We start from the raw sequence: 14290 nt of genomic DNA, 5'->3' as shown, positions 1-14290 counted from the left end.
TTCTAATTCCATCATTTCTTCTACATTTATGAATTCATTTTCCATTAGAAGCAAGAGATTTCCATTCTTCCCTAATTATTTATTTGTTTATTTTTATATGAATATGATCTCATATATTACAAATTACTCTCTTACATCATTCTTCTTTTGTTCATGGTCAAATTCTCTCAGGTTTGTCTACTGGAGCCCTTTCAAGTAGGCTGTGAGGTTCAGTTCTTTTCTCTTTTCTTGTTTTTAATTTCTTTATTCTTTCTATAGATTATATATTTTAGGATAGTTTTAGGTTAACAGCAAAATCAAGTGCAAAGAACAGAAATTTCCTATATACCCCTTACCCCAGAAATACACAGCCTCCCCAACTATCAAAGTTCTCACAGGGGTGGATCATTTGTCCTAATCAATGAACATGAGTTGATGAATGATTATCACTATTTTTTAGAGCAGTTTAAGTTCACAGCAAAATTGTGGGAAAGAGATAGAGATATTTCACATACCGCCCCTACTCCCCCCCCCCCCCGCCCCACCAACTTATACTCAGCCTCTCCAACGTTCAAAATCCCTCACAGGTCATTTATTATAATCAGTGAACCTACACTGACACATCATTATCACTCAAAGTTCTTAGTTTACATTAGGGTTCATTCTTGGTGTTGTAAATTCTATGGATTTTGACAAATATATAATGACATATATCCACCATTATTGTATACAGAGTATCCTGTATTTTTTCACCGATAATTTTGAGAATGCTTCCTTGCTTTCTAGTGCAAGGCATTCCAGATTTCTCTATATTTCCCCTGCTCATTCATAGAATCAGCCATTTCACCAAAGAGCTCTGGTTTATTTTAGTGAAGTATGGTATTTAGAATAAAAATCTGGGATTTTGGAGTCCTTGTTGCTACCAGGGTTTCTTTGCATCTAGACCCTCTCAGTAAACAAAGCTAAAAACATCCAATATATTTACACAGCTCCGATAAACATAAACCTTTCTATATGTACCCATAATCAGTGATGTAAACATATTCTCTCTTGAAAAAAGGAAAAACCCATGTAATACAGTTTATTTTAATGATATAAATACTTCCATCATGATTAATTTTAAACTACCATTCATCTCACAAAGTTTCTGAATATTTAATAGAGCACAAATGAAAATACTGCAACACAGCACTATAAATATATCTATGTCTAGATCAACTTCTTTGTTTCTCTCTGTTTCTTCTATCTTTCTTTATCTAGGTCTATCTATCTATCTATCTATCTATCTATCTATCTATCTATCATCTATCTATCTATCTATCTATCTATCTATCAATCATCTATTATCTATCATCTATCTGTCTACATTGTCCAATACAACCTTCTGTGCTGAAGGAAATATTCCGTATCTGCATTGTTCAGTACAGTAATCATTAGACACATGTAGCTTTGAGATTTTGACATGTAGTTAGTGCAACTGAGAATTGAATCTTAAATTGTATAAATTTTAATTAAATTTTAAGTTTAAATAATCACATGTGGCTAGTGGTTACTATATTGGACAGCACAGCTCTAAACTTTAAATGTCATGGGGTATATGTTAACTGGGGAAGAGAATTTGCTAGTCGAATTTACTTCCAAGAGCATCATAGAAATCATCATTGAAAAATCGAACCTTTCTGACATTTCTTTTGTAATGTTTTTGTGAATTACAAGGTTGGGGCAGGTACCACGTTTATTTCAGTGCTCTAAATTTCTAAAAGTCCTGATCCAGTCCCAATCAAATACATTAGAGCCTAACCATAGCTAGTTTTTTTATGAGAAAATAAAAAGGAGGCCAATTTGATCACAAGAGCTGTTTGTTGAGCATACAGTAGAACAAAGAGAGGGTGCATGTGCTGAGAAAGATGACATTCAGGCTATGATTGAATAAGCACTGCTAATTCTGCTCACTGAACCCTACTTTTCTATATTTTGTTCTGGCCACTGCTCTTCTGTTGACACATTCATTCTTCAGCTTTTTTAATTCCACCGATTAGAGTAGGCTCAATCACCACTTTTCTAGCTTTGTGTGTATATCTGTAGTTTCTGTACACATCTAAGATCACCCATTTTGAAGACAAGAGCCCCAGATCTTCTATTACATCATGGCTTTTAAAGGTATAATCTATTCTTCTCGAGCTAGATTGTATATACAAATCACCACACTTCTTGAAAGTTAAGGTTGTATTTCAATAGTTCTAGTGTGGTATTTGAGCCTCTGTGTTTCTAATAATCTCCCAGGTGCCGGTGATGCTGCTGGTCCATGGGCCATACTTTGAGTCACAGGAGTCTATCTGTAGCCCAATATTGTTCTCTTAAGGTCCTGCAAACATGTTTAGATGAATGATCCTTTAATTTTTTTTTTTTACATAAGCTTCTCAAAAATTTTCCAGGTGTATTTTATCCAGAATAATTTAAAATTTTCCTGGGGGAGAATGCTACTTAATACTACTTGCAGCTAAAGTACTTTTAGGGTCCTCCAAAGAACATACTGATCACACTGTGTGCATTAAACAAAAAATGCTATTTTTTGAAATTACACAGTTGTGTTAGTGGTGAGAATGATGTAACCAGGAGCATAATGTCAAGAAGAGTACGGACCTTGAGAAAAGCTGAATTAAGACAACTTTTGCCTTTCTCTGGCTCCATAATATACACATCAAAGTGCAAACCACTTCCAGTTTGATCCTAATTGCTTTCCATTTTTTCCCTTATGGATTTGGGAGTTTCATTTGGATTTCTCATGATTTAAACAGTGATAATGTACAACGACCTACATTACCTAAAATGTCTTTCTTCTCATTTTAGCTATGTCTGATCTGGAGATTGTGGCCCAATCTATTATCTTTATTTTTGCTGGCTATGAGACCACTAGCTCTTCTCTTTCCTTCCTTATGTATATTTTGGCCACTCACCCTGACATCCAGCAGAAACTGCAGGAAGAGATTGATGCAACATTTCCCAATAAGGTGAGTGGGTGATACCTGGAGAGGCAGGAAGAAAGAGAATCCTTAGCAAGAATATCTCCTCACCGCTTGCTAGGAAAATTTTTCCAAAGAGCATAAACATCAGTTCTTTCAACTATGCTATTTAAGAAGGCTATAACAAGTGAAAAACAAAGGGAGAAACACAGGTAATGCATGCTACTCACAGATATATAAGATCTTGAAAAAAAATGCTAGTCTTGGTATAGCAGTTATTATTACCACTATAATGCCAAGAAAAAAGCAAAAAACCTAGATGGATATTAACAATAAGCATTTATTGCTTAAGTGTCTGGATAGCTATCTGTGTTGATATTTGCTGAACTTGGTCTGGCTCTTGGCCGATCTAAGCTAGCCTTTGATAAGCTGGCTTGGCTGACTCAGATCCTCATGTTCTCAACACACCTCCCATATTCTAGAAAACTAGCCTGAGTGTGTTCTTCTCAGGTAGTGCCAGAGGGCAGAAACAAGAAACCCAATCATATAGGTTCCCTTTTAGAACTCTGCCTGCATCACACTTAGCCAACATTCTGTTGGTTTAAAGAAAACTACACGGCCAACCCCAGTTTCAAAATGGGAAGGCACCACAAAGTTAGATGGCAAAGGACATGGATACACCAAGGGGTGGAGAATTGACACCATTACTGGAATCTACCACCTTGGATAAACTTTGCAGACCAAGAGAAGCCTTGTATACAAGAAAAACCATAGGGTAGGAAATAGAATACATAAATTTGAGTTTATACCGTGGTTTTGAATGTCTTATGACTTTTCTGAGTCATAGGTCCTTCAGATATAAGGTAAAGAGTTTAGGGCCTGCCTACATTGGGATTCTTTTGATTGCAGTAAGATAGAAAGGTCACTAAGACTACCTAAAGTATTGCACTTTTTATAGAAATAATCACAACAAAAATAACAATAGCTAACATCTGCTTCTAACTATATATATCTGTTCTAAATATCTTTTATTTTTAAAGAATTTAATTTTCACATAATTATGTATTAGTCAGGATAGGCTAGTTTATGTCTCAATAACAGATTGGCTCTCAACTCTGAGTGGCTTTACATATCAAAAGTTTATGTCTAACACATATTTACATGGATTATTAGTAGAAGATGAGAGTAGGAGTCTCTGCTCCTCATCGTTACTTGGAAATATAGGCTAAAGAGTCTCCACTTTCTTGTAGCTGCACTCTCTGGAACAGAGGCCTTAATGCTGGTGGGAGAATAAAGAGCTAGAGTGCTGATCACTAGATTTGCAAATATTTTGGATGCAAACTGACATATGCTACCTCAGCTCATAGTTTATTTGCAAAGCTTGTTTCCCCTAACTTCATGTGGGCTTGGAGATGTGGGATACATGGATATTGGGTGAGCACTGAATATCTATGCCACATAACTTTGAATTTGCAAATCTAATTATCTCCATGTAATATATCAGAAAACTGAATTATGGAGAGATGAAATAACTTTCATATACTAGTCATACAGCTAATGGTGAAGAAGCCAATATAAGAACCAGGGTGTCTTGATCCTGAGCCAAACTCTTAACCTCCTCAATATTGCCTCTTCAATATAACACTAAATGATAACCACATATTGTCCACAGAGTTTTCAGATCTCTGCTGAAACTAAAATCCATTGCGATGTGAAGAGACTGGGCTCTGGGGATGGAGATGCTTGTTTGAGGTCTTCATAGCTTAGAGTCAAGCCATGAAATGACAATTTGGAGACTGTTCCAGACAGACAGCATGGAGCTGAGTAGGGTTCCATCTCTTTGAAACTCTCCCTAGAATGAAATTGTGGACCATGGTAGCATCCAGTCTTACCATATTTGGTTTAGAAAGAGACTAGTTTCTCTCCAAATTATTTAGAGTTTATATATAATATAGTATTTCCAAATTTTATATAGATAGATATCTTACTAACTCTTTATATTATATATAGATATAGAGATAGATGGAGAAAGAGAGAGAGAGAGAGAGAGAGAGAGAGAGAGAGAGAGAGAGAGAGTGTTAGTTTTCTGATATATTACATGGAGATAACTAGATTTGAAAATTCAGAGTTAGCAAGCAGGACTTTTCAACTATAAAACTTTATGTCAAATAGGAACTTTGCTTTCACGTATTCTTTTTCCTTTGTACAGAAGTGTAACTTTTCTTTTGAAGGAAACAGTGACTTTGCCATATTTCACTTAAGAATAAAGGCCATAACCTATAAGAGTCACATTTGTTCACATGAGAAAGAAAATTACTACATGGTATTGCAAGAGATTTTGAGTCTGTTTAGAAATTTGTCTCAGCAGTCTCCCATAGTCATAATGATTCCACACATCTCAATGTACCATTAAGCAGGTCAAAGGACATGATGGATATTAAAATGTCTATAAATCCTAAGGTCCTTTACTAAAATAAGTTATTCTTTGGAGCTCCTAACAGTTCAGTAGTACTGCATAGACTGAGTTGAAAGTTGATCCCAAATATCAGCTTATTAAAATCTGCTTCTTTTTTTTTCAGGCACCTCCGACCTATGATGCCCTGACACAGATGGCGTATCTTGACATGGTGTTGAATGAATCTCTCAGATTATTCCCAATTGCTGGAAGAATTGAAAGGATGTGTAAAAAGGACGTAGAAGTCAATGGGGTGTTCATTCCCAAAGGGACAGTGGTGATGGTGCCAAGCTTTGCACTTCACAGAGACTCAGCATACTGGCCAGAGCCTGAGGAGTTCCGTCCTGAAAGGTACCAGACCCCCACGAAAGGGAACCTACCCTGATCCAAGCTGGTTGGAGCATATTCTAATGACTGTTAGTGTAGACGACAAACGTATGATTGTATAATCATTTATTTGTACAGGTTTTTAGTTTTCGAAGTCTGATCTTTCTTAACAAGAGTGATATTTGTTGACAAAATTTTACAAACGTGGCCTATAAAAAGGAAAACTTCTGTCCACAGTCCCAATACTAAGATAGGCCTCATTAATAATGCGAAGTATGTCATTATTGACATTTCTCTGTGCATATATAGATTTAAAACTTAGAATGGCATTAAATTTTATATTTTAATTTGACTTTATTTAATGGTAAACTATAAACAACATCATATGTATAAAAACATTATATATATGATTGTATGCATATGCCATAATTTACTTAACAATTATTTGACTTTAGGAATATAGGCTCTTTTCCTTCTGTACTGCTTTTGTTTTTGATTTTGTACTTTTGCTTTGGCTCTCCGAATTTACCACCAACATTCCCACATCCTATTATTTTACACATTGGCTGCCATTCCTCCAGCATTATTGTGAGAGTACAGGCTGAGAACCTCAAAGGTCCTCATCTCTAATGGTTTAAGCAGCTTCATTGAGGATGGAGGCAGACACAAGTTCCTTGGTGCCTCTGTGGCTGCAGTCCTGTGGCAGCTCCTTTCTACTCTCAGTATTTGGTACTCATTCAAAGTGAAGTCATCTATTCTCTATGCATCTAAGACACTCCATTTATGAAGGGGCAGGGTGGGTCTTCATGCGCTCTTCTGGTGATTGAGAGACAAGGTCTGGCTTTGGGCACAACTTGAATTCTGGAAAGAGCTGATGTTTCCCATTTATTCTATTTTTGAACAAAACTGGAATGAACTATTGGAGGCACTAGCTGGAATCGAGACTTTCATTATCCTGATTATAAGATCCCTAATGACAGGGACTGTGTCTCATTTGCCATAATGTCTTTAGTTCTAGCACAGTGTCTATACATAGCACTTGTTGAAAATAGAAGCTAGAGTTGTCTGTTTTCTAGACCAGGGGACATCTGTGGTTACCCCAAGCTCAGCAGTTTCCTCCACTGTAGCTTCATAAACATTTTACCATACTTTCATTTTTTAATTAAATTGATCATACTTTTTTTTTAAATTAAATGTAATGGGGTAACATTGGTTAATAATATTATATAAGTTTCAGGTATACAATATTATAACATCTGCATGCTCTATTAGGCTAGTCTCTTTCCATCACCTTGTATTTGACCCCCTTTACCCTCTTTGTCCTCCCTACCCCCAGCCTTCCTCCACCATTCTGTTGTCTGTATCTATGAGTTTATCTTTTTACTTGTATTGTTTCTTTTTATTTTTTGCTTTTTCTTTTATATTTAATATATGAATGAAAACATAGCATTCTTGTCCTTTTCTATCTGCCTTATTTCACTTAGCATAATAAGCTCAAGATCCATCCATGTTGTCACAAAGGCAATATTCCTATTTTTTATGGCCGAGTAGTGTTCCAAATGTATACCACACCGTCATGATCCAATCATCCATCAACGGACACTTGGGTTGTTTCAATATTCTAGCTATTGTAAATAATGCTGCAGTGAATGTATGGGTACATACATAGTTACCAAAAACTGTTTTCAAACTTTTTGTTTAGATACCCAGAAGAGAGATTGCTGGGTCATATGGTAACTATGTATTAATTTTTGCAGGAACGCCCCCCCCCCCGTATTGTTTTTCATAGTGGCTACAGTAGTTTATATTCATAGCAACAGTGTACGAGGGTACCCTTTTACCCACCTCCTCATCAACGTTTGTTATTTTTCGTCTTATCAATGGTAGCCTTCTAATGGGAGTGAGGTAGTATGTCATTGTAGCTTTGATTTGCATTTCCCTTAAAACTAGTGATGTTGAGGATTTCTTCATACGTGTATTGGCAGTCTTGTACTTCTGTTTGATTCATTCAGTCATTAAAGAGAGAGTAAGTGCTTACCATATAAGAGGATTTGGGTCAGATGGTGAGAAATCCAAATGTTAAAATAATGGCTACATAGAGAAGTTTTGACATATACACAAGCATTTTCTACACACACAGGGAATGTTTCTATAGAATACTATGGAATACTTGCAGGACTAGTGTGCCCATCATGTGCTTTACAGCCATCAACCCATGTTCACTACCCCATCTTCACACACCTGCTGCCATCCTTCTGATACCCATTTATTTTAAGGCACACCATCTGTAAATATTCCCTAGTTCTCAAAATATAAAGACTCTCAAAAATATATAACTACAATGACATTAACACTTTCCTCAATTCCAGATGTTTTCCTTGATATATTCAAATTTGAATGTATCAAATTTGAATCAAATTTGAATGCAACATATTTCTAAACTTTAAGGAATTTATAGCCTAGTGGAAGATTAGACAAAGAGATCGGTGATTATAGTAGAGTAGATTGGCATCATCTGCCCATAAAAATCACTTGATTTATGTTATTCTATGGGAGAAAGAGGGACAGAAGCAGAGAGGTGAATAAAATGGAGTTAAGTCAAGAAAAAGAAAGGAAAGAGAAGGGAAGGAATAGAAAAAATAATTTAACTAATGGGAGGTATTATTCCTGCTTCCTTCCTCCATGAGCATGTGACCATCATTGTTTGAGTAGAGGCGGGAACTTACTTTTCCTTCAATCAGTCTCATTTCCTCCTTGCCTTTCAGAGTGTGAGCCTTTCAGCACTCTGAATGTAATTTTAGTGTTTAAAGATACATTTTCCTCTAAACAGCATTCATCCCATCTCTTCAATGAGACTAGATGCTCCTTCAGGGAAAGGGGAATGGAATGGATCTGCGGCTTAGAATTCTCACAGAAAAATAACCACAGCAGCATCTCAGTGACTATCCCGTGGAAGCATCCGGTATACCACTGATCGAGGATTCTAAATAAGAAGACCAAACACGTAGATCTTGTGGTGTTTATGTTTCATTAACTGGCTTTCATCTGCTGTTGTGGCACCAGGTTCAGTAAGAAGAACAAGGGCAACATAAATCCTTACGTATACCTGCCCTTTGGAGCTGGACCCCGAAACTGCATCGGTATGAGGTTCGCTATTATAAGCATGAAACTTGCTGTCATCAGGGTCCCGCAGAACTTCTCTTTCAAATCTTGTAAAGAAACACAGGTCAGACACTTGATGGTCTGCATAAATTATACTTTATTGAGAGATTGTTTAAACTGGGGAATATATATATATATGCTCATATACATATATAAATATATATGTGTATAAACATCCTCATTCATTGTTTAGTACTTTATTCTATAGACCAGAGAATCTATTTGGAGTCATCCACAACCATTAGTTAGACATTTAAATAGTTTATGAAATGATCCTCCCGATTACTCTACCAACCATCTGGCTCTACACATAGCCATTACATTATTGACCATATATTACATTATTGACTATACATTACATTATTGACTATAGTCAATACTACTAGTGACTATATTCCCTATGCTGTCCTCTACATCCCTGTCACTATTTTTAACTACTAATTTGTACTTCTTCAACCCTTCACCTCTTTTTTCCAGTACCGCAACCCTCCTCCCCTCCGACAGTCACCAAATTGTCCTTCGCATCTGTGAGTCTGTTTTTGTTCAGTTTGTTCCTTTTGATCATCTGTGACCTTTAAGATCCAATTTTTTAGAGTGCTAAGTCTTTAGCTTTATAAAGACCCACTATAAAGGTCATGTACAATCAGTGCAGTGAATGTAACATGATGATGCACAGTCCTTTGAGAAAAGCTTTAAATTTGGTTTCCAGTCCCCTGGATTGACTGCATGAAAATAGAGCTAAAATATTAGTCAAAACACTATATAGATTTTCAGAAGTTCACCATTTACACTACACTCGGGAGCTAGGAGATATTAGAAAATAGGCACAAAGCTTCACAAAATTAACTGTGTTCACTTTTCGTATTGTTTACCATAATGCCTAAGAATCTGGTTGAAATTTTAAAAATTCATCTATTTAGCTTAAAGTTTAAACCAACAACTAACTTGATTTCACCTCTGGCCTAGAATAGAATAGGTGCTGTGTTGATATTTTGTTAAAAAAAAAAATATATATATATATATATATATATGCATGATTTCACTATTCAGTCTTGACAGAGTTTATTGAATCAGTATAAAGAAGCAAAAATATATATGCTAAAATTAATTTTTTTATGCTTATAAAGTATTATTATCCTTAATGTATCTTGTTTACTTTGCTTTTTTTTGATGGTGCTTCATTGTTCAATTCTCATGTGATTATTTAACATTTGCAGATTCCTCTGGAAATAGATTCTCAAGGACTTACTAAACCACAAAGACCCATTGTTCTAAAGATTAAGCTGAGAGATGAAACTCTAAGTGGTGCCTGACTTTCCCTAAGGTTCTTCAATGAAGCTGTATCCCACAACACCCAAGACTTCAATTTATTTTGTGAATAAAACCCAGAAATGAAGATCGGCTTAACCTACTGCACTTGATGGATGAGCAGGGAGTCTGTGCATTCCTTTAGCTTTCTCAGTGTCTACACAGAGTATTATGTATTGTGTTATATAAAGGAAATGACTAAATAAGTGCCACATATGCAGACCTAGCTTATTTGGTTCTCATAGTACTATCTCCATTTACCCCCCACTCAGCACCATCTACTCTTCTTGAGCACTGATCAAGCATGCAAATTTCTCAACAATTTTATCAATAAACTTTAATGACAACAAGAATTATTGTGGTAATTGCAGTAGTGACATTTATATTATGTGTTTTATTTTGAATATTCTATATTTTGTTTTATATTGAGCAAGTCAAGAAACATTTTTTTCACAATAGTATTATATGATGCCCTCTTGCACTGTAAGAGGCAATCCATAAAACCTAATCGCTGAGAGCCAGTGACTAAAAGTTTTTGACTCTTACAATTGCTGGTTGGGTGGAGCCTTTTTCAGAACTCCAATTTGATATATTAAAATAGATGAGAGTTAATACATTGTGATTCCCTGTTTCTTAGAAAGTATATTCATAGTTTAATTCTACCTTTTTTTGAGCACATATTTTTTTGTAACAAAAAGCCGAGGAACTTATTATTATATTATTAATTTTGATTTAATGTTTCATCTCATTTCTCTTGACCTTTCTGGTAGTCAGGAACCACGTTTTCTTTTATCTCTTCGTGTGTCATTCTCAACTCCGAACTGTCTTAACACAATTAACATAGAATAAAAGATGGTCAATTGGTCAATTGATTGGGCAGAAAGGCTGCAAGCATTAGTCAATATTAGTTGTTATCTGGAGCTGCATGTGGTTCTTTCTTTTCCTTTTCTGCCCCTTCCCTCCCCTTTATTTTCCATCCTTTCCTTCTCATGGATACCATATAGTGCTCCTTCTATACTTTTTCTTCCCTTCCCCTCCCCTCCCTTCCCTTCCCTTCCCCTCCCTTCCCTTCCCTTCCCTTCCCTTCCCTTCCCTTCCCTTCCCTTCCCTTCCCCTCCCTTCCCTTCCCTTCCCTTCCCTTCCCTTCCCTTCCCTTCCCTTCCCTTCCCTTCCCTTCCCTTCCCTTCCCTTGCCTTTCCTTCCTGGATAATTCAGTCCTAAAGCTAATAACTGGGGCACAGTATGTGACAGACACATACTGAGGAGGGGACAGGGGCAGAGAAGGGAGTTACAGTGACTTCAAGTCAGAGACTGAGTAAAGTGGGAGGGTGTCCACATGAAGAAGCAGACTGGCATGAGTGTGGGAAACCAAGCAAGGTCAGAAGGATGTCCATGCTGAGGGATGGCCTAGCAAAAGCAACCAGAGCCTGAATACAGTGTGGAGAATCTAAATAGAGTAAGTAAATAAGTAAATGTATTAAAGACTAAGGAAGCCAGATTTTGCACTGTTGGAAGGAGTACTGATTAAGAAAAGGAGAAAAACCATAATGAACCCTATGGACTCAGAGATTGGAACTGAATGTATCAGCGTAAATTCATGGTTTTCTATATAGATAGATGATAGCTAGCTAGTTAGCTAGCTAGCTATCTAGATGTGCATGTGTGTACGTGTCTGTACATGAGTGTGTGTACACACCTGTGAAGGGGTAGGGTCTAGCAGTTGTCCTGATGGGAGGGTGAAGATTACTGCTGCCAGTAGGGTGTGGTAGTTGAGATGGAAGGCTCTTCCTGAATTTATTAACCAGCTCTGCCACTTACAAGCTGGGTGACCTAGTTTTTTAACTTGGTGAACCTCAGATTCCTCACCTGTGAAGCAAGAATGATAATAGTACCTACCTCATGGGATAATTATGAGGATTATGGAATGATTCCAGGCACATGGTGAATCAGCAACAGCACTGGCCATTGTCATTAAGATTCATACTTTAAACAAAAATTCATACTTCCAGAAACAGTGATTTCTGAGCTGTAGAAATCATGGAAACAGCCCCCAATTACCACAGGTCAATTTGTGAAAGAGCCAAATTGCTGAATCATTCAGTCACTGGAAGACTGAAAATACTTTCTATGGTCTCAGTTCTTCCCCATCCCCAACTTCTGTGATGCGGCACTATGATATGAAGAAGTGGGTTTTCCTGGAAACACAGTTTACCAGTTTTTTTTCTGGACTTACGTCCTGCCCTGACATCTGCCTCATGCCCTGCTTTGTCCTTTTTTGGCCCTGTCTGCAACTCCCATTTAATGGGCACATTGGTGCATTAGAGAGTTTTTCCTTAAACACCGTTTACCATTTTCTCTATTTTTGTGGACTTATGTCTCTGCCTCTGGCAGAGAGATGACAGTGATGGAATATCCAAGATCTTCATGTTTTATGGTTTTGGTGAATTGACTTATTTTGAACTGACTTCAAAATAAGTGCCAGAAGTAGGCACTGTGCTTAAAGTCAGCTGCATAGATAGCATCAATGGCTCTATGGCTCTGGCCATATTTACCCAAAGCTTGACCCTCCCAATTCCAGGGACTTGCAAGTGGCTTACATTATTGTGTCCCATGACCCTTCATGTTCTCTCTTAAGAACTGGTACTAACAATTAATCAGTTAGTCTGTTTATTGAATAATGGTTTCTTCTGAGGCCTCTCTACTTGGCTAAGATAGCCATCTCTTCTCCATCTTCACATAGTCTTCCCTCTGTGCCTGTCTGTGTCTCAATCTTCTTATAGGACACCAGTCATACTAACTTGAAACCCACCCATATGTCCTCATTTAAACTTAATTTGCTCTTTAGAGGTCCTGTCTCTAACTATAGTCCCATTCTGAGGTGCTTGAGGTATGGACTTCAACATACAAATTTTGGAGCAGTGTACACAATTCAGCCTATAACAGGATTTGAGGAGAGCCCATGGGCCTGCACGTGGCTGTCAGAGGAAGGCTAAGGGGACCCATCTCACACAGTGGTGAACATGCACTCTCATCAAGGCTGGGTGGAGGAAGGGCCCAGGTTAAAGGAGCGGCCCTCAGGCCTGATAGAGCCACAAAAGCAGCTGCAGACCCTCGAGGATCCTTTGCAGAACCAGAGCAAGAAACAGATATGCCTTACAAATGGCCAGGGCAGAGTGAGGGTCTGAGGCCCATTTTCCCATTTCCATAGTTTATACGCCCAAATACCCTTATCTCATCCTGGGAGGAGCAGGGAGAAAAGGGAGTCAGAAAGTCTACACTCAGAGAAACTCAGTTACACAAATGAGACCACAACGTTGTTTATGATAATCAAAAAATTCCCCTTTCCAATCCTACCCCAGATAGGGTCTCATGGGGATTGATGATCACATTTATGTAAAGTTAAAAGGCTGCATTTTCTTTGGGCATCAGTATGAATTTTCAAAAGTGCTACATCCCTCATTTCTATAGCTGATACTTAATACAGTTGATTGATGAACAAAGATGAAATGAAAGGAGTCTCAGCAGTCAATCCAAGACTTTAATTTTACAGGTGCCTCACTTAATCATCTTAACAGCCCTCTGAGGAAACTGAGGCACAGAGAAGTTAATGACTTGCCTAAGGCAAGAGAGCTAGAAAAGGCAGAGCTCTCCAGATCTGTGGCCTTAACCATATGCAGTGATGTTGCCAAGCAATCTCATGAGTTCCACTGCTAGGGTGGGGTCCAGGAGGCCCCCAAAGGGCAGGGGCGGCTTTAAGGCTAAGTTGATTCCACTTATGTTCTATCAAGGCCTAGCACACTGCTGAACACATAGTAGCTCTTCGGTAAAACTGTCCCATGGCTGTTTGTGAAACAGAAATTGGAACCAGCACATGGACTTTCACCAGCACCATTCGTCCTTATGCTATTTAGGGATTTTCCAACAACTGCTCTCATCAGGATGTTCATCTCAAACTTGCCTGGGAAGTAAGCGGGAGGCTCTTGGAGGGGCTTTTGTTAAGATATACAAACATTTCCTGAGCCCCACTCTGGGCAGACACAAGATACCCCCAGTTTGGTGGATAAGTGTCAGGCTCTTGAACAGATCAATTCAATAT

At 37.7% G+C, this 14290-nt stretch overlaps 1 protein-coding gene across 1 annotated transcript in view; it reads left to right on the top strand.

Moving 5' to 3' along the window:
* Window positions 1–10536, top strand: part of LOC107498118 (cytochrome P450 3A12-like) — a 38329-nt gene extending 27793 nt beyond the window's left edge. The window contains 4 exon segments of the mRNA XM_036226268.1: window positions 2830–2990; window positions 5522–5748; window positions 8788–8950; window positions 10104–10536. Coding sequence (XP_036082161.1) covers window positions 2830–2990; window positions 5522–5748; window positions 8788–8950; window positions 10104–10199 — 647 coding nt within the window. The 3' untranslated portion in view covers window positions 10200–10536.
* The last annotated feature ends 3754 nt before the right edge of the window (window positions 10537–14290 follow it).

The sequence above is a fragment of the Rousettus aegyptiacus genome, unplaced genomic scaffold (genome assembly GCF_014176215.1).
Source record: "Rousettus aegyptiacus isolate mRouAeg1 unplaced genomic scaffold, mRouAeg1.p scaffold_m13_p_8, whole genome shotgun sequence".
Classification (NCBI taxonomy): domain Eukaryota; kingdom Metazoa; phylum Chordata; class Mammalia; order Chiroptera; family Pteropodidae; genus Rousettus; species Rousettus aegyptiacus.
This window is presented reverse-complemented; position numbering and strand designations above follow the sequence as displayed.